Source organism: Pempheris klunzingeri, chromosome 14 (genome assembly GCF_042242105.1).
Source record: "Pempheris klunzingeri isolate RE-2024b chromosome 14, fPemKlu1.hap1, whole genome shotgun sequence".
In the NCBI taxonomy this organism is placed as follows: domain Eukaryota; kingdom Metazoa; phylum Chordata; class Actinopteri; order Acropomatiformes; family Pempheridae; genus Pempheris; species Pempheris klunzingeri.
In genome coordinates, this window is record NC_092025.1 from 18,111,245 (window position 1) to 18,132,586 (window position 21,342).

The 21,342-nt window shown below is 43.1% G+C and overlaps 1 protein-coding gene across 3 annotated transcripts in view; it reads left to right on the plus strand.

Annotated features, from left to right (window-relative positions):
* fnip1 (folliculin interacting protein 1) overlaps positions 1–21,342 on the plus strand; it is a 38,163-nt gene that overhangs the window by 14,181 nt on the left and 2,640 nt on the right. The window contains exons 1-16 of one of the 3 annotated variants that reach the window (XM_070844105.1): positions 1,425–1,441; positions 3,053–3,190; positions 3,397–3,497; positions 3,834–3,908; positions 4,361–4,452; positions 5,313–5,396; positions 7,534–7,605; positions 9,261–9,396; positions 10,148–10,349; positions 10,877–10,962; positions 15,240–15,386; positions 17,307–17,476; positions 18,293–20,066; positions 20,216–20,381; positions 20,729–20,929; positions 21,050–21,165. In XM_070844105.1, the coding sequence (XP_070700206.1) occupies positions 3,074–3,190; positions 3,397–3,497; positions 3,834–3,908; positions 4,361–4,452; positions 5,313–5,396; positions 7,534–7,605; positions 9,261–9,396; positions 10,148–10,349; positions 10,877–10,962; positions 15,240–15,386; positions 17,307–17,476; positions 18,293–20,066; positions 20,216–20,381; positions 20,729–20,929; positions 21,050–21,165 (3,539 nt within the window). In that variant the 5' untranslated portion in view covers positions 1,425–1,441; positions 3,053–3,073. Of the gene's footprint in view, positions 1–1,424; positions 1,442–3,052; positions 3,191–3,396; positions 3,498–3,833; positions 3,909–4,360; positions 4,453–5,312; positions 5,397–7,533; positions 7,606–9,260; positions 9,397–10,147; positions 10,350–10,876; positions 10,963–15,239; positions 15,387–17,306; positions 17,477–18,292; positions 20,067–20,215; positions 20,382–20,728; positions 20,930–21,049; positions 21,166–21,342 lie in introns of those variants that run through there. The other 2 variants (XM_070844102.1, XM_070844103.1) reach the window with 2 other exon arrangements.

Below are 21,342 nucleotides of genomic sequence, written 5' to 3' on the forward strand. Positions count from 1 at the left end.
TTGAGAGGAATGCTATTAATGTTAAAATGTTCCCGCAGGTTTGTAGCACCCAATGTTTTTTAGACATCTGTCTCACCCAACACGCCCATTTCAGCCAGTGAGATGATAAAAAGTGTTTTACAACAGCATAGCAGTGTTTTATCAGGGTGTGTGCAACAATAGCTTTTGATTGTCGATTATGTGTTTTGACTACCAGCCCTGGGTGTGCAACCTCTCCTGTACTGCAGCTGCCAGCTGATTTTTCCATCAAACAGTCACACAGTCGCTACTCTTTTCTTTTTTTTTTTTTTTTTCCCTTTTTTTTAAACATTTTTGAATGACATGCCTAATATTTTCACAACTCTGCTGCATGTTCTGTCTGACCCTGAGAGGTTTGTTCTGGTGCTCTTATCTCCAATAATAATAGCCTCAGCTGACAGCCCATGTCTAAGCAGCATTCTTTCATCCTCACATGACGGCTGTGTCACACGCTGCCTGTCTTTTTCGCTCTGTCAGTCAGTCTTCGTCTGTTTCTTCTTCTCCTGTCTCACACTCAGCCATTCTTTCTCCTTCTCTAAATCAGACTGTCTTTTCTGTCTCTCTTAATTCTGTCTCTCTTTAATGTCAGGATTACTGTCCTCTTCTAAAAAACCTTCCTATAAATTCATCTGGATATATTGGTCTTTCCTGCATTGTCTGTGTATTGTCTGCCTCTCTGTCTGCCAGCTATAACTACCCTTTTCTAATCCTCCCTTTCACTCTTTGAAATCTCACTACCCCTCTCCATTTAAGAAAATATCCACGATTTCTTTATTTTTCCAGATATTGCTCGACTTCAGCTTTCTTTTTTGCTTTTGCTCCTTTTTCTCCCTGCCATACAATTGTAGACACTCGACGAGTGTCTCACTCTACATTTGTCTTTTTCTCTCATCATGTTTCTTCACACCTGCCACTTTCACCTATCTTTTTGCTTCCTCTTTACTGACCAGGTTTTCTGTATTGCCTCACCTTCTCTTCACACCAGTCTGTCCATTTGCCTCATTGTCATGTCACAACCTTGTCATTATGAAACCCTGACATTAAGAATTGGATTGTCTGTTTGCTTAACTTTCTCAACTCACACATGCGGATTTACAGAAGCTGTACATTTGGGGTTGGACTGGTGCCGGGTATAGAGTGTGTGTGGGTGTTACTCAGTGATATTTGTTTGAAGTGAGCTTTTAAAATAATGCATAGAGAAATGCAGAAGAAATGAGTAAGCAAAGTCAGTGCAATGTGAATGTTTTCTAGTCCGATAACAATCATTTTGGTGCATTCTGCACCGTTAGGACTTTGCTAGCAACTATGTGACTTGACTTTTATCACATGATGGCTGTTTTTTTTTTTTGTTGTTTTTTTTTTTGTCCACTCAGGGGAATTTATTTTGGAGAGATCAACAGCGGGAACAAACAAAGCAAAGCAGGTCAGAGAGGAATATAGAAACAAGGAATTTACAGAGACGTTTGGAATGGGTGAAAAACTATTTAGAAATGAAGAAAAAGTACGGGGGTTGGGGGAAGAATAAAATGTAAAAAAGGAGAGAGCTGGAAATGAGAGATCTGGTCTGGAAAGATATTGAAGTATTAAAGGGGGAAAGGAAAGCTACAGTGGTAGATCAAGAAAGGGAGGGAGAGAGAGAGGGAGGGAGGGTATGATTGCAGTGCTGCTCGCTCACGAGTTCCCGAAAGAGTCATATGACTGGCAGTCACATGCTGCTGGCCTCTGTGTACACACCTCACACTGCACTGCAGTGGACACACACACACACACACCCATGTACACACTCAAACACACACACACACACTCGTTCAGAATCAGCGTGGCTTTATTAGCATGAGCACGTGTGTGTGCGCCACAAAATCGCTCCTATCAATGTATAAAAAATGTCGAGAGCAAGTTGCAAACATGTCTGCAGTGTTTACTAACATACAAAAGAGCAGAATGAAGTGTTTTCCTTCACTCCTCATCTCATTCTGTTTCTGACTCCCTCTCATTTTTCCCTTCCTCTCTCTTCCTCTCTTACATTGGCAGCAACAGTGGTTTCAAGTGAGCCATTACCAGAGCCTAGCTTAAAAAAAAAAAAAGACACACACACCCTCCCCCTCTGCTTCCCACCCTTCCAAATGCATTCCTCTTGAATAGACTGCCAAGTCAAGAAGGCACATGACACAGGCTGATTGAGCTCACGTTGCTTTTAGTTTGCTGTTTACACAAGTGCCTCAGGGTTAGGTTTCTATGTTTTCAACAATTTAACTTCATTTATGTTTTCCATTAAGAATTTTACTTAATATGGGCCAGTGACTTTGTATTTTTGGGACTTGTTAAAAGATCAGGGTGAAATTAGACAGAAAATTTGCCTTTTTATAGGTAAAGTGAGCACTCTGTCACTCACAGTCACAGAGGCCTCCATGAATGAAGTCCCACTACAATAAATCCTCTTGACTTTGTTGTCTATTCCCATGTGTATGGGCTGTTCTCACATGAATGGGCACAAACCTTTTTAAACAACTAAATGTCTGCATCTATCTTGGTAATCTCTGTCCCAGAGATATACAATATAGCTATGGATTCCAGTTATTTTAATTGTTGTACATTTTTTGTGTTGCTGATTTATTAGGATTAGTAAATACAGTTGCAACTAAAAAGCCATATTAACTGTTTAGCCATTGCCGGTGAATGTACTTAGTCTAAAGGGAGAGCATTTGTGTAGGCCTCTATATTTGAAAGAAAAAGGGGAAAAAACTCAACTTGGCTGATGAAACGATTGCAGTGGCTGGTATGCTTTGTACTGCACCGGTTTTATATATTTTCAGAGGCTGCTTAAGATTGTTTATATTCTTAATGACTGCAAACAAAGCAGTGAAAAGTGCTTTTTCATTACTAAGTCAAACTCAAGTTCAAATATGGGCATAAAATGAAGATTGTGGCTTTGAGTGAATAAAGTGTTGTGTAATTTTCTGATGTAACTCGAACCTTCTGCAGTTAAATGAGCCTGTGTTCACAGCATACTCTATTTTTTGTTTTTACTCCATAGAGCACTGAGGGCCAGGTGAAGATGTTCGGGAAATGCTGCCAGCTTCGTCCTACAGGAGGCAGCAGCAGTTCCCTGGACAGCAGCTCCTCCTGTACCTCAGAAACAAAGGAAACCAAGGAGCAGGGTCTACGCTTCCAGGTACCGCATATGAGACTGTGCAAAATTAATGTACTCCTCTGCAGTGCAGTATGTGTCTACCCATACATTCACAGCTAAATAAGCGGGCATACAGACAGAATGCTCACACATACACACATTGCTCTTTAAGGGTAACAACATTAAAAAATGTGTGCTCCTCCTCTCTCTCTCTCTCTCTCTCTCTCTCTCTCTCTCCTTCTCACCAGGGTTCGAGGTGTTCGTCCGATGTGGTAATGCTGGGAGAAATGATGTTTGGCTCAGTGGCTATGAGCTACAAAGGTTCCACTCTAAAAATCCACCAGATCAGGTAAGAAGAACAGGGATGCATTGATGCCCTTTTCCTCACAGCTGGTACTGGTAGAAAAACAAAATGACAAACAATTCTTTGAGATGGAGATGAAATATCTGTGGTAGAAAATCTAAAATTCTGTGACATTTTACATGGCAGTTGGTACAGATTTTTTGGGGGGAGGGATTCTTTTTTACATTGGTTGAAGGGTAGTAAGTGAACGAAGAGGAGGAACAAGAAAGAAAAGGAGAATTTGAATTATTGAAGTAGAAGGTTGGATTTGAAAGTGTGCACAAGCATATAAATTGAGCACACGTGCTGATGATCTTTGTCCCCGCACTATCGTCATATCAGATCGCCACCTCAGCTGATGCTGAGTAAGGTCTTCACTGCCAGGACGGGAGGCAGTGTGTATGGCAGCCTCAACACGTAAGCACACACGCGCTTATCAACACGTACACACACACACACACACTTCTCGCTCTGTTTCCTATGGCAGCCTCTTCCATAAGCCAGCACATGCAGATACACTTTGATGTCATCTTTGTCTCCCCCTCTCCATCTGTCTCATTTATGGTCTATGTTCTTTGTGTTTATGTCACCCAGGGACACTGTCCTTCTGTCTGTCTTTGTTTCTCAATGTCTTTTAGTCTCCATTTTCTGTCACTCTTCTGTATTTTTAGTTTAGTCGTAATTAGTTTTATCTTTATAGTTACTGTGTTTTCTCTGTTGTAAATGAGGTCAGCTTTCACAATAAAGTAAAAAGCACACTTTTTCAAATGTACATACAATACATGTCATGTTATATGTGCATGTTAATCAACCAATTAAACCCCATAAACCTAATTTGTATCCCCGTTGTTCTGTTTCATGTCCCTCAGGTTACAGGACAGCCTGGAGTTCATCGGACAGGACAGCAACACCCTAAGGCCTGATCAAAACACCGGGGCCAACAGTCTCCTTGGAAACATAGGTAACCACAGAAACCCGGTGCCACAACGAACCTTCTTAATCCACCATTGACACTCCTCCTGTTTCCTTTCAGTTCCCTTGTGAATTGTGAGTAGAAAGTGGTTGAAATGCTTTTGTTTTGATCGTAGCCAGAAACTCAGTGCAGTTACTTTCTTCTCAAAACGGCGTGTAGAGCATGTACAATTACATAGTTAGGTCTTATTTAGCATTTAAACCTTAAGTACAACTTGGATGGCCTTTTTTGTTTAATTTATGCACTTTATGGTGCCTTGGTAGGATTGTGAGGAAGCAGCTGATTTTGTTTCTCTCTTTCTGATCCTTTAACATTCCTGTTTGAATACAAACCAGGCTGGATAGACTCTGCCAACAGCTCTCCCTTGCTGCTACAATAAACTCGTGAACAGTTGGAGAACTTTCAAAGTGGCCTCGCAAGCGCACTTTCTTAGGAAATCGGCAGAATCAGCTGTTGCCTTGTCAAGAAGAATATAAAGAACTGTTGGCATATTCTATCCTTTTGTGTATTTCCTCTGTGTCATCCTCACAGAAAAGACAAAAATGATCAACTTGTACACATCAGAAGTATAAAGCCCGTCACAATTTCGTTGATCAGGTGTCTTCTCTGTGAGTGATACCAGGTTTTTTGTTTGTCACTGACTGACCGACCAACCTACTAGATGATGGTCATTGTTTCATTCCAGACTAAAATGCTCCTGTAACTCAATTCTCTACAAGATGTGTCGGACGACGTGAGGCAACCAGCCTTCCTCTTTGCTCACTCACTAACCATGGTTCATGTTTTTTTTTGTCTTCTTCCCTCTTCCTCCCTTTCTTCTTTTCCATGTTTTTGTTCGTGCTGCGCAGGATTTTCTCAGCTCTGCAGCCCTCGGCGGGCCTTCTCTGAACAGGGCCCTCTGCGCCTCATCAAGAGCGCATCTTTCTTTTCAGGTTGGCGCTTAAAACTGGCCATGACTGATTTGTGCCAGTTGCATGCGTGTGTGTAGGCATAGTGGTAGTACAGGCCGTGACTCTCAGCGGCTGCATGCCTGTGTGGTGATTCTGGCCCTAGAAGTGGTAGCAGTAGTCATAGCATGCAACGTCTGCAAATAACTTGGGTCAGATGGGACAAACAGAAACAATTCTTTGAGGTGGTTCCTATCAGATATGTTTGGTATGTTCTGGTATGTTCTTCTTCAAAAACAAGATAATGTCTTTGCTTAACTTGGTTCATTTGCACAGGTGAGAACATTCGGATTAAAATCCAGGCAGCATCAGATTACTGTGAAAATGCTGCTCTTTGCCCTTTCGCTCAGACATAGCCCCAATATTAAAGGGCCTATTTGCAAATGCAAGTTCACTTTAAATTGACAGGGAACCTAAACAACACAAACAGCCACTGGGAGGGATATGAATGGCTTCAACCACTTTCCATTCCTTTGTTTGGCTATTGGCAGTGTCAGATAAAACATCACCTGTCACCTCTAAGTGATCAAACAAATCATAAAATAAATCCGTCGGTACTATCTGACCCAAGCTTGCAGGTGTATCATGCGCGCACAAGTGTGCATGGGTCCTCACTGGTGTGCATGGGTCCTCACTGGTGTTGGTGGCTGTAGTTCTAGCTAAAGTTATTGCTGTTCCTTCTCCTTTTCTTTAAGTTCCTCACTCACACACCTCCACTAACTTGTCTCTGAAAGTGACTGTGATACTTGGGCAGTGACGTTTGTCTTTATGTGTGTTTTAATCATCAACTATGACAACAGCTTCAGTAGTCTGCCAGTATTTAATGAACAGTTGTATTTTAAGTTTTCGTTTTCCTTTATAAACCTTCAACGATGCAGTGAAAATTGCTCAAGCACGTATGTACACATCCAGGAACATCCTGGCTCACATCTGTAGCGGGCCACTGAGCCGCTCCACTTGAGCAGCTGGTGGTGTCTTGTTCAAAGGCACCTTGGCAGTAGTTGTTGAAGGAAAGGAAGAAGTCATTCAATATTCCGCTTTCTCCGCTATCCAGCAGCAATATTCAAGCCACAGTCCCACTTCCTAAAATGCTGTGCATATTATGGGTGGGCACATTGGGGCCATGCTAAAAACGGGTCCTTTACAGCCTGTGTGATATATTTGCTTTCATAGCTGTAACATAACACTCACTGCATTGCCCATGTATCATCACTGTAAAGCAATGAACTGAATTCTCCCCACATTAGCTTTTTGATCAGCGTGGTGTTTTCTAGCAAGAAGAGTACTTAAATATGCAAATACTCGACATCCAGATAGCTGTGCATTAAAAAGACAACTGGGAATGAGCGCAGCAATAGACTAATGAACTGTAATCTACTCAAATTCTTCCTGTCGTTCATTATATCATGCTGGTCAGAGAGCTCACTGTCAGAAGTATTCAGCAGTTATTCCTCCCTCCCTCTCACGTGGGGGGATAAAACCTCTGCCCTTGCTGTTGTAAAGTGATGGAGATCCTGTCTAGGGCGCCCTTCGGTTGGCATGGCATTTTGTTTGCGACTCTTCCTATTTTTTTGTGTTCGAAACAGGATGAGAATCAGTCAGTAATGGCAATCTCACATGAGAAATGAGCCCAGATCAGATAATCAATTTCAAACATTGTCAACCTAATGTTTACTATATGTACTTTTTGAGCCGTTACACATGGGGATTGGTTTGCCTTTGGGGACAAACTGAGACTTTCTTTCCAATAGCATTCACCGCTGTTGTTGTTTGTTGAGTAGAGGAGCACTGCGAGGCTCAGACTTGGTTGCGATAAGAGCTTCCTCAGCATGCTTGGTGTTCAGTTTTGTTGATCACATTTCCTGTATTTCACTGGTTTCACTGATTTCATTGGTTTTTATCACCCCCCTCATTTCTCTCTCTATATTTTTTGCTTTCCTTCTCTCTTCATCTTTGTCATTCTTGTCCATTTTTCTTGGTTTCCCTCTTTCTCTCCTCTCTGTTTCTTTGTCATCCATCTACGTTTTACCTTTGTTGCACCCTGCCCTCTCTCTTGACCCCTGTCCGTTACCTCTAACCCAATCCAACCCTTCACTCTCTCTTTCTTCCTCCTTTCCTCCAGGCCACAGTCACCCAATGGACATGCCTGGCCGAGGGCTTTACGACGAGAGAGACAGCGGCATCGCCAGATCAGGTAGGTTAATGAGACTAGGAGCCAAAGCCTGGATTGACCTACACTCAATGCAGCTTTCAGTCCTACAGCTGAGCTTTGAATTGGGTTCATTTTTATTCTTGTCAAGACCGAAGAGGTTAAGGAATAGAGAAGATCAAGTGTAAGTTTGGAAGTTGTTGGGCTATCACACTTTAGTTTTTCTTCCTTTTCACCTCAAAAACATCACAGGCTACCATGAATGTTTTCTATCTCCGACATGCATCGTTTGCATTGCCCAAAACACCAACCTGCCTTTACTTCACCGTTCAAGGTCAAGAGCATGACCAGTTACACAAGCAGTGGTTACTTTAACCGTCGGTGCTTAAGCTGCAACTTCACTCACATGGTATGCAGAGTCATATGCAAAGAGTTTTCCGTTCATTAAAATGACCCATAGGGGCACCCTGTCAAGGCTGATAGGGGTATGTACGGAAAGAAAAGGTGAACAAGGTGAGAGATGCGAGATAATGGAGAACATTCCTCTTTCCACTGCCAATACTGAAAAGTTGTTTGACCTAAAACCAGAAATAAGGAAGATGATGGTGGAAAGCAGTATGGAGGTATGTACAGAGCCTCAAGGGGCTGGCAGACCTTGTTCAATGGAAACTGACCCCTGCCACCCCCTGCTCTGCCCCCACCTCCCTCCTACAAACATCTCCATGCCCCACTAACATGACTGGTATGAGGGGAATTGTGCTTTCTGCTCAAACCCGGGTCACATGCAGTGGATTAAATATAGCAGCTCTCAAAACCCGCCACTAGTAAATGAGCTTCTAATTCAAGCCTCGTCCTCTCATCTCCACTCTCTCCTCCTCCCCACTGCGGTTGGGCTGGAGAGCTCTTTATCTAACTCTGACACACACAAATACACACACACGTCCTGCTGTGACTCAAAATCTCCTCCCGTCTACCTCCCTTCTTTTACTATAAGTCTTCTGCAATGTCCATAACTCTAGCACAGTTTTCTATTCACACATCATACATTCACTTACATCGTGAAGTTATCTCTCCTTATCTTTTCACACACACAAGCTTGCACACCATCTAAATGGTTCATGTGACCATTGATCAGAGCCTGCTGCCCGGGCTGTAAATAACCTTGTGATCAGGGCTTATATTCTGTGTCTGTGTGGGGAGGGGGGGGTAGGTTGTCATTACCATGCCAGCCTGGTGTAAAGCCAGGTTGTCCAACAACTGCAGCATGTGACTGTTAGGAGGCTCACTGACATTAGATCTCTTATGAAAGCTATTCTGTAATTAGGGGCTGTGTTTGAGGAAAAGGGGAAAGAGGGGTTTGTGTGTATTTCGGTCTGTGTATCTTTGTGGTTGTGTGCTGTATTTGTTTGCCCTTTTCAAGTTCTTTGTCTTAGTAAGAACAGTTATTGTCCTCTAGATTTCTGTCTAGCTCTGTGTGGTTGTGTGTGTGTGTACAATGTGTTGTTCAGAATGAGTAACCCTACGCATTTGTTGTCTGACTCACTCTTGTCCTTTTTCTCTTCTGTCACCCACCATTCCCTCCATCTGTTCCCTATTGCCTTCTGTTCTCCTTCTCATTTTTGCTCTCTTAATTTCTCTACCCATTCTCTCCTCTCTTTTCCCCCCCTGCACCTCCAACCCTCTCCATCTGACCCTTTTAGCTTCTCTGAGCAGCCTGTTGATCACTCCCTTCCCATCTCCTGGGTCCTCCCTGACCAGCAGCTGCGCGTCCAGCTACCAGCGCCGATGGCTCCGGAGCCAAACAACTAGCCTGGAAAATGGCGTCTTCCCCCGATGGTGAGGCACATAAAACCATATGTACACACACCTGTGTAATGTACCCGTTTAAAAATAATAATTTTATATTTGTGTGTTTACAACAAAAAAAAACTTGCACATATTGACTGTGCATGTCATGAAGAACTAAACAGTCAGCTTTGTCACACATACATTAACTTAGAGTAGTTAAAGTAACCCTTAGGAGAGGGAGACCATTGTTTTAAGATCCCTAGTCTTCATAGTCTTAACAGTCTCCCTCCCAATCACTAACCTCCCTCCCTTTTTCAGGGCCTCAGTCAGGCTTTTCTAAAGTTTATCCTGCAAGGACTTCCTTAGAATCCAGCAGGCAGCAGGGAAAATGACACACACTGCTGCTATGCACAACAACTGCACTCATAAGTACACATGCAGAGCTGTGACTAGACAGGATGCCATGTTAGCCTGTCACTGTAAATACAGCTGTCAGCCTCTAAGTGCTCTAATCTTATTAAATGTCTCTTTACTTGTTTTCTTTGCTTAATATGTGGCAAAGTATCTTTTTTTCTGCCTAACTGAAACAGGTAAAATGTTTGCTGTATGTACAATATTTACTGGTAAACCAGTAGCAGTCATCAGCATTAACTGGCCACAACTTAAAACAGTATTCTAACTAGTTATGTGAGCTCATATGTATGGTAAGATATAACCTTTTTTGATTTTCATGGGCAAAAGTAGTATTAGATCTGCCCCCGCTCAGAAGTTTACTCCCTGTTTATCCTGTCCCGATCAGGTCAGTTGAGGAGAGTTTCAACATGTCTGACGAAAGCGGTGGACCAAGCCTCGGTGTGGCTCGGAAGAAGAAGATTGCCATCGGAGTCATCTTCATGCTGTCCTCTAACCCGGAGGAGAACAACCGCTTTCAGGATTTCTTTTTCTCCCACTTTCCTCTCTTTGAAAGCCACATGAACAAACTCAAGAGCGCCATCGAACAGGTGAATTTATGTGTATGACTGGGATGATAAACCAACTGCATGTTGTTGAGTCTGACTTCTTTTTTGATGTCTTCTTTTTATTTACTCCAAATATGATTATTATGATGTTGTAGAGGTAGCAGCTTATTTCCCTTTATGCTTTTATATGGGCAGTGACAATTTTACTACATTTGTGTTCTTTATCAACTCCCTGATTGACATTGTGGACATTAGCCTGTCAGTGAAATCCATTTAGCAGTTAGATATGAATGGTAGCCAAATAATCCCTACACCCTTTGCTGTTGTAATGACCAGAGTTGCTGTCAGAATGATGGCCAATGGTCATGCCATCTCTTCGTTTCTGTTTACTGATGTCTGTTGTTGGCACAGTCAAAGTACTGGATGACTTCCAGTTTTACCCTCCCTATTCCCTTCTGCCCCCCTCCCCCCCTTTTCACTCACGAATTCCTTGCTCCACCTTTCCTGCAACTTTGAGATATTTGGCACCCATGACAAACAAAGTGCTTGTGTGTTGTGTCACTCTCAAGGCCATGAAGATGAGTCGGCGGTCAGCTGATGCCAGCCAGAGGGCCTTGGCTTACAGCCGAATGGTGGACGGTCTCAACGAGTTCAGGTTGGGCAACAACTCACATTCTCCATCTATAACATGGACAATAATCCATTCCAGTTTCTCTCAAGATCAGTCTGGCAAACAAGGCCTAAACACTGTTGCGTTGTTGAAAGCACCTTACAACATAATTGACTTTTTACGGAGTGCTTATCCCTAAATAAAGGGACATAATGTATTTAACAACTTTATTATTTAATTACTGAGATTATCCTGCATTATAACACAAGGATTGAGTAAAAAAAACGCAATCACTTACTCAAGACAGAATGTTTACTCTGTCTTTACTACACGCTTATCAGTGAAATCTCAAACACTCGTTTGACCAAAGCTAACATTGTGATGTCATTCGCCTTCATGCTGCAGAATGTAGCATTCGTTTTGTCGATAACAACCCTCACCACACATCATGAGATATTTGCTTGCTGTGTGGTTTGCAGGATTTTTGTTTCCTGGTAGTGAGGAAATATGGGCAGGTTAGGATGCGGTAAAGGCAGGTGTGATTAAAGGAGAAGGGAAAAACAAATGAGTAGCTGCTGCACTGATGAACAAAGGTGGAAAAATGGGATTGAAACTAAGCTTGCAGTGCCATATCTTTCAAATAGCTTCAGCTAACCTCTGTTTTTTTTTTTCCCCCCCAAACTAAGCTTTTTCAGTATTGCAATTTTGACAGAATTTCTTTAAGTGAAACATCTTTGTCATCACAAATTTGCCATTTTAAATCCTTAAATATAGTGCATCCATATCTAAACTGCTTATCCAAGGCCTAGTCCTCTTACAGTTACATACATCAGTAGCGAACTCTCACTGTTCCTTAAAATAGGTCACCCAGTGCCCATACTTATCCTATGCTGTTCATGTTATGGCACCAACATTTGGGCAGCTTTAATGACCCGAGAAGTATTTTGCACATCCCTTTCATTCCAAGCATAGTTTGTTAAGCTAGTGGGTTACCAGGCATCATTTATAGCAGTAAACTCTGTTTTTACTGATAACATCCGATACCGACCAGTTGCTGCAGCTTGCAGACAAAAGAAGCATCTCATCTATCAATGTGGTTTACAAGAGAACCATTTTTGCTCTCAACATTTGTCTAAATATAAATGTTCACTAGTCAATGGTCACGTTATGTTATTTTTAATTCAAACAATACAATACAATAGTGCTTTTTATTGCTAAGATGATAAAGGACTAGAGAAAGGGCTGTGTTAGCATGTGCCCCATGATAACTGTCAGTCTTTCAGTGTCTCAAGGTGATGTGAAGGAATTCTGTAATCCTGTGCCAGTTACTGATGCCGTGTGCTGAGGTGTCACAGCAATCAATAATAGATGAGTACTCACTGTGGTTTATGTTTGAGGATAGTGTGATGCTAACAGTCACTGGCCTTCCTCACATGTTCCTTTTTTGCTCCTTTTTAAATGAATTCATTGTTTTAAAAAAGTTGAACAACATGCAAACTAAACCCAGTAAGGGATGCTGAAATATGTTGAGTAAAAGAGAGGAGGAACACACTGTTCCCTACCTGTCTTGAGCAAACCATAGATGTTGCATTATAACTGCTGTGCATGCTGGAAGCTTTGGTCGTATTTAGAGAAGCTTATTTGAGTGTTCAGATGCTACCAGTTACTTCTCAACTCTGCACCACAACTACCCTTTTGTTATATTTAATCATTATTTGTGTTGACGTGAAATATAAAATCCTACATTTTTTACTGATTAGGTTGCAAAATGGTTCATTTGCATGTGTGACTGGATGAGATTTGCTTGTCAGCACTGTATGACTGTTTGTTACTCATTAAATACACAAACTTATGTGTACGTATGCATGACTATCTTCAACACGGCTTTCACTTCTCACACACACACACACACACACACACCCACACACACACACACACACACACACACACACACACACACACACACACACACACACACTGGCAGGCAGTTCCCTGTCTGAGGTCTCCTCAATGCTGCAGTCATATGCCTGTTGGCAGCTGGCCACAGCAACCCAAGCCTCCTGAGTGGCAACCCTATCTACCTCAGACACTGGCCACGAGCACCAGAATAGTAAATAATATGCGAGTGCCAGCAGGAGGAACGCTATTGCCTGGGACAAACAAAATATCTGTAAAATCTCACCTTCAGACAGCTGCCAAATATAAGTATAGCCACCTTTGCCATTAAGCGGTTTTAACATCATGGAACATCACAGAAGGAAACTGGAAAAAATGCCTTTGCTTGATGCTGATGCTGCTTTGACGTAGTTGGAGGGTGGGCCGGCACACATACCCACGCATGCTGGGAAAGATAAGCTGTGCACTTAGGAGAGGCATGTGTACATAAAAGTCACACCAGCCTATACTGGGGTTATGTTAAGGTTTACAGCCAGCTCTGAAAGCACTGTTCTGAAAAGCAAAACCACTGAACACACCAGGGATAGGAGTCCTGTTTTATCTCACATACATAAAAAATGCACTTTTCCTTTTCTGAAGCGTATTGAACAAAAAAAGTTTTGTTCAGAGTTTTGGTTTTTGGTGCCTATAATGGCATAAAATGAACTAAAACAAAAAAGCAGTGACTAAACAGAAGTTAAAATTGTAGTTTTATACTATACTAACCATCTGTCTTGTTATTTGCATAAAGGTGTTGGAAATGAACTGCTACTAAAAATACAGTTTTACTCCAAACTGAGATTATTGATTAGTAGCTGGATCCAGACTATAACTGTGCAGCTATAATTGGCAATATGCTAGAAGCTCTTCAAATAAAAAAAACACAGCACATAATAAAGTCAAAAGCAATAGATGAGGTCAGGCGCTCTTTAAAGTTCACCTGAACAGCTGCGACGGGCAGGCTGAGAGTAGATCGCCAGCTCATCTAGCGCTGGCTTGGCCTCAGACCTCTGCGCACTGGGGGACTTTCAGCAGGTGAATATACAGCAGACACAGCAGGGTCAAGTGGGGCTTCAAAAGGCCACTAATAAGTCAACCCATTTATAACACAGGAATGAATAAAGCATTATTAGCTCATTAGCTGAGTTCCAAGTGACATCAAGTCCGTTCTGGTTTACCTTGCAATGGACACTCAGCACTGAGTGTTAATGATTCATCAATCATGAATGAAGTCTTGTCAAGACTTTTATCAGTTAAGCTCAGACTATCCAACATAGCATTCAGTCAATGCAAAAATCATTGTAATTTTTCTTGCCAGAAATTAGATATTGAATCAACCTAAAGGTTTAAAAAAAAAAACACCAAAAAACCATGATATAGAAATAAACCAAGTGGTTTTTAAGGACCAGTCAATCAAGCAATTTTCTCAGAATTGAGATCCTAGTACTCTACCACAAAAACTGTTGCAATTCAGTTCAATTCATTAGTTCCTCTTTTCGCTCTCTGGTTTAAAAGAAGTAGCTATCAACTGAGACTACACACACTCATCCTGTTTTCTGCGAAAAAATACAACAACTTAAAATAGCTTGATTACTGGAGTCCCTGTGAAGGTCACTTTCACTGTGTGACACCTCTGCTTTCTCTCAGCATGCAGCCTGTCTGCATCTCCTCTGTCACTGGGCTCTTCATAGGTCAAGTAGGTTGTAGGTTTACTGCACAATTAACCTTGCTTATAGTCTTATATCTCCCACTGATTTCCGTAAGGATAAATCGAACTTGGAAAAAGAAAAGAGTTTTGCTGTTGAATTAGATGTAAGCAGATAAAACCGCCAGAAAAACCTCATCTCTTCTTTTTTGTGATCTGTACAGTTTTGCATTTTGAAACCCAGAATCAAGCAGCTGCAGTCCATATTTCAGCTCGGACTAAAAACGTCTGATTCTCCGCATTCCTCAGGCTGTAGAGATTCCCCTCTGCCCCTGTGTCAAAGCTTGGCCCCTAGCCGAGACATGCTCACCAACACGCCCCACGTTCCATGGAAACTCCAGTCCTTCTCAATGGACAAATGCCCCAACTGAGCCACATACAGATAGATGTACACACAAGCACACACGCACACTGTACAGAGCAAGAGACAGGGTTATGTGTGAGTGCGCGCAAGTTCGTCGGACTGTCCCAAACACATACACACACACAACCAGGGTCTCCCATGGCCTCAGTGCAGACAGCGAAGCTCTGTGAACTGAGATCTCTTTTGTTTACCCCGAGAGACAATAACGTGTCTGTTCCCCCTCTGTCTGTTTTCTCTCTTTTCCCCTGCTTCCCTTTCATTCGCTCTCTCCATGCCATCTCCCTCTTTCATCCCTCCCTCGCCGTACCTCATCTCCAGGATGACCATCTGCGACCTATACACCATGCCCCGAGTGGCTGAGCCCGTCTGGTTGACTATGATGTCTGGAGCATCGGAGAAGAACCAGCTCTGCGGTCACTTCATGAGGGAGCTCTCCCTGCTGATGGAGCAGGCCTCCAAGAACCAGTTGAGTGTCTGCCTGTACTGGCATCTAGTCTGTCATCAGTCACTGAATTTCCAAATTGAGATCAAGGGAACTTTATCAGAGTGCATTTAACATACACATGACATTACACGGTGGTTTTGAGCAGTTGTACGGCCACAGCAAACTCCCTATTGTAGAAACCTGACGCACACACTTACAGTATGGATCTTCTTTAAGCTGAAAGGCATAAAAAAGTAGATAGTATTCAAGCAAACTGTCAGATATAAAGAGGGACAGGACATGCAGAGTAGCACTCAAACGGTAAGAAATGTTACACATGCATAGTTTTTCCACATCTTTTGTTTGCTTGTACTTCCTAGACGACCGTGTCAACAAAGAAACATGCAGGTTCACACACACACTATTCATTCACATATACACATATTCTATGGTCTATTCTCTCCCTTTCTTACACATGCACACACGTGCACACTGTGAATGTTTCCCCCTCTTTGTATTTATTTGTCTGCCTCAGAGGGAGCTGTGAATGAGAAGATCCCTGCCAGTCTCTAATTGCTTATTGTTGCTGTTATAAAGCCTCGTCAAACCACTGCTAATTGTACATTTATGAATTGGTAGCAAGGCCTTTATTGAACATAGCACCCGTATCCACTACAGTTCATTTAAGTAGCATTCAGTACACTGAACTGAATTATTACGTCAAGTTGAACTTAAAGGACAGGAATAATTGCTAATATTTCTAAAAGATGAGTTTTTCCAATCTAGATCACTGACACAGTAAAGATTAAGCCTATATCTACTGCATGTTAGAAGCTTTTATGTTGTTAGTACAAGGGCTATAACTAATGCTTTTTCATTTAGTTACACAGTTATTTATACAGCAGTTAACAGTCTATACGACTTAACCAGTTAAAATTAACAACAGTTAACATGGGTATCCTGAGTACACAGGACAATAAAAGCAAAAATCCAAAGATTAGGCAAACAAAACTAAAACGCAAATGAATAAAATCTGAGCACAACATGATGAAGGCTAAGTTAACTCTAAAGATCTACACCTCTCTCAGGCCCGACCAAGTTTATTGCTACAAATCATTGCTTGATAAATGACTTAAACGATGGATTATGACAATGGTGTCTTATATGTTTCAGGTACGAGCAACAGTAGAAAAAAACAGAATAATTGTGTATTAAATGCAAATGACCATGGCCAACATTCAACCTTCAGCAAATTCAAACATGAGCAACAGAAACTTATCCATACCAGAAATTGATTCTTTTTTTTTTTTAAATGCACGACGTGGTCTAATGTAGTTTCTCATCTTCTCTAAATCCCTGCATGCTCTCTAAATGTTGACCATGAATAGAAACTGCATCTCCAAGGCAACCGTTGGAGTTGGTGTTTCTCTATCAGCATGACGTCTCAGACACTTTTACCACTAGCACTGGTTAGGATGACTTACTAAGCAACTACTTCAATGTCATGTCGATTCTTGAATGAAGCATTGTGTCTCCCTGACAACCACTGGTTTCACTGTATCACATCATGTCCCGAGGCACCCCCTCAGTATTCCCATGACTGATGCTTTTGATGACTGCAGCAGTTAAAACTGTGTTCTAGCACATGATTGAACTTGACCACCATGACGGTGTTGAGTCATGAGACAGGAAGGGAAGTAGACACTTGTGGTTGGGACTGAGAAGTGAATTGTGCTAATAGAATGTGTGTGTGTGTGTGTGTGTTTGCATGCTTCTGTGCATGTGTGTGTTGCAAACAATGATGTGTCTATATAATATCCAGTTTCCCGTATAGTGAGAGAACATGACCTAACCAAACATGGTCAGGCTGGAAACTGTAATTTCTGAGTGCAGCCAGTAAGGAAGTACATTTCTGGATTCTCCTCACCTTTCTGCTGACCAAACCGTTTGTTATATTCCAGATTCCTCCCTGCACTATTGACAGCCATCCTGACCAATCATCTGGCCTGGGTGCCCACCGTCATGCCCAATGGGCAGCCTCCAATCAAGATCTTCCTCGAGAAACACTCCTCCAAGAGTGTTGACATGCTGGCAAAGACGCACCCTTACAACCCGCTCTGGGCACAGCTAGGTGAGGCAGTCAAACACTCGGTCACATGCACACAGAGTGAGTTGGATGTACCTTTGTTTTCTGTCAAAGGACCAGGGTGGCTGTGGAGTAACACCTGTGTTTGCAATTCATCTTGGCTGAAGCTGAATTGCGTCCTAACCTGCCATTTTTAATTATTACCACAATCAAAACAAATTACAACTAGACTTTCTTCTCTACGTGCAAATCCATTAAGTTTTTAATGTCTTTTAGCTGTTTGTGTATCAGTGTCACAGGTCCACACTGAGACGTGAAGACATTTAGTTTTTCACTAGAGCATGTTGCATCAATAGAGATCCATATATTCATTTCATTGAAAATAGTTTGCAAGTAGCAATGTCATATAAATACACAGACATCTTAATAATATGTTGAGTAGTTCACACATTTCACCACAAGTGATATGGGAGACGTGTAGAAAGTGATTCCACGGTGACACCTAGTGTTAATAGCTGAGAACTGCACACCAGAGCACCACTGTCATATAAAAAAGTGGTAAAAACAGAGGTAAGCAAGAATGGTATGATCAAAAACTGTAAAGATGTTTTAGTCTTAAAAAGAGGAATTGTGTATGTTTAAATGATAATGGTTAAACATGCCCTTATCAATTTGGGAATGGTAAATTCTGTATTTCTTATTATTTCGCATTATTCACTAAGCACAATTAGTTCTCTCCCAACTGAAATATGCAAAGATAAATAAGAAAATTGGTGAATTTTAGTTGTATTTCCTGTTTTACAAATGATTGAATAGACGTCACTTTTTTAAAAGATGTTTTCTGTTCATCACTGTGTGTAGGCGACCTGTACGGCTCCATTGGGTCACCGGTGCGGCTCTCGAGGACGGTGGTGGTTGGCCGCAGACAGGAGCTGGTCCAGAGACTCCTCTACGTCCTCACCTACTTCATCCGCTGCTCGGAACTGCTGGAGACCCACATGCTGGACAGCGCCGAGGATGAGGCCATTGTCATGCCTGGATCCCTCATCACCACCTCCCTAAGGAAAGGAGAGGTGGAGGAGTCGGACTATGTCCTGGTTACTGTCCATAAACCCAGTGGAGACTATTTGTCCCAAGGGGCCCACGGCCGGCAGACTGAGGCAGAGGACAGCAGCTACCCTTCAGACAACAGCCTCCAGAGCAGCACATACACAGACACAGAGGTGGAGCACGGTGCTGGGGACACGCCCAAGGAGGAAGATGAGGAGGACGAGGAGGAGGAAGATGAGGAGGACAGCAGTGAGAGTCAGGGGTCCAGGAGCAGTGTGCTTCAGACGGGACACAGCCAGGGGAGCAACCCTGTTATCAGGACTGCTGAAGCAGCTGAACCCGGGGAACTACGCAGGGAGTCGAGCAGCCCACTGGCCACAGAGGCCCGACTGGAGACGGTGCTTCGTGTTGGCTCAGCCTCCCCCAGGGAGCAGGTCTGTGTGCTGGATACAGAGACCAAGGGGGACCTGAAACTAATCGTCCCATCTATACCCACAACCCTTGCATCGAGTCTATCCCCTACTCCTGCCACCACAGAGGGTAAAAACTCTGGGGCAGAGGCTGGGATGGATGTAGCCATGGGGAACCAGCCCACAAGAGTGCTGGCTACTCGTCCTTTGGGTATCCCTCTAGAGAAGAAACCCCCAGATAAGAACCTGGCTTCCGCAATGCCCGTACCAGTGATACCAGGAAACACAGCGACGGGGCCTATGGCTCTGACCTTAACAGAGGAGGAGGAGCCGGCAACAAAAGTCACTTTTCTCATCGGAGACTCCATGTCTCCTGAGTCAGACACAGAGAGCCGGAGAAGGAAGGTGGAGGAGGAAATCAAAAAGCACAAGAAACTCCACAAGGACAAGCATCCACTTCACCAGCAGCTGCTGCTGCATCAGCAACAACAGCATCATCAAGGGCAACATTATCAACATCAACCGCAGCAGCTGCAGAGAGGAGCAGATTCAAAGACCAGCAACACCAGTGCATCAGAGGACCAAACCAAACTGACCAAGGCGGCTCCAGCCCTGCAGTGGGTGTCCAGTCAGTGGAGCCCAAACTGTGTGGACGATTTTGATGAGTATTTCAGCCTGGAGAATCCTGTGGAGACTAGGACTATAGATGATTTGGCCAAACGACAGGAGGCCAGCACCAGAGACAGTATGCACAAAGACTTGCTAGACCCCTCGGGACGCACCCGGCCTGGTGACTTGGGGTGTCACAGCTTACAGGGTGCAGTCAGGGGTCAGAGTTTGGGTCTTTGTTTAGGTTCAAGTAGTGGAGAGATGGGGTCCATCCGGAAGGGGGAAACTTTACTTGATGTCCAGAGGAGGTGCAGGTGTGGGTCTACAGATTCCTCCGACACCTGCAGCTGCAGGGGCTGTTCTGCTGAGCAGGACAAGGGTCTTCTGTTGTCAGTCCCCGTCCCCCAGGATGGAAGCAGCAACAACAAAGAGGACCAAAAGCGGAAAGCGATGCCTGTCAACGACTGGGAGATACCACGCAACGAGAGCTCAGACAGCGCACTAGGGGACAGTGAGAGCGAGGAGACAGAGGACTGGCAGGAGGAAGTGCTGGTGCCCTTCCCTGGGTGAGCATCCACACGTTCGTTCAGACTTCCGTGCTGACTTTTCCAATAATCATCAGATTAATAATTCTAGGGAATATGTGAGATTAACAGTGTGTTCTCATTTGAAACCAAAAAAAACAAACGTGTGATGTCATATGTATGATTTATAGGTCCAAGCTAGTGGAGAACTACTCAAAGCCAAGCATTGCCAATTTCGGCCGCTCTCTGTTTGGAGGCTACTGCCCCACCTACGTGCCAGACTTTGTACTGCATGGGATGCCCAGCGACGAGAAGCTTCGGCAGAGCCTCATGGCTGAATTAACCCATGCTGTTCAGGTAAAGGACTGAAGTGTTTGGACCTGTTGTTTATGCAGGACTGGGTAAAGTAGTGAAAAATTTACTCTCAAGTAAAAGTTTAATCACTCCCATAAAAAACAACTACCATTTGAGGGACCTACTAAAGTAAAAAAAAAATTCCTATAAGCCAGTACTACTCAAAGTAGATAAATGCTAATTGTGAATTATTTACCAGCACTAATTCAAATGTTTTAAACTGTTTCACAGTGAAACAAGCAATTGTCTCATTACACCTTATTAGGTCCCACCATTCAGCAGTTTGAGGCATTAACATGGCTTCATTTGTGTTTCACTGGTTTAAATGACTGTTGTCTTGTCCTCTGTAGCATCCAGTGTTGGATGAGCCCATAGCAGAGGCCGTCTGCATTATAGCAGACACAGACAAGTGGACAGTGCAGGTGGCCAGCAGTCAGAGACGAGCCACAGACGTCAACAAGCTGGGGAAGGAGGTCCTGGTGTCCAGCCTGGTTTCCAGCTTATTGCAGTCCACTCACCAGCTCTACAAACTCAACCTCTCACCCAACTTTGTATGTTATACTCCTTAGTCTTTCTGCTCTAATGTTTTACTTGCCTGTATAAAGTAATCACCGCTTTGATTCTTGTGCTTTACCGACCATGTTTGTGTCTCTCTCTCCTCTCTTCCTTAGTGCATAATGCACCTTGAGGACCGTCTGCAGGAAATCTACTTTAAAAGTAAGATGCTTGCTGAGTATCTGAAGGGCCAGACAAGAGTCCATGTGAAAGAACTGGGCATGGTCTTGGGGTAAGCAGTTAACCTTTATTCTCAACTGAACATCATAAAATCATGATTTGAATTGACCCAGTAGTGCTGTGGAGCTGTTTTTGTTAGCAGGTCCCTGCTTTGTTTGATGCATATGAACACGCACTAACATGGATATTAAAATAAATAGTCAATTCAAACTATTCTGCTGATCTGCAG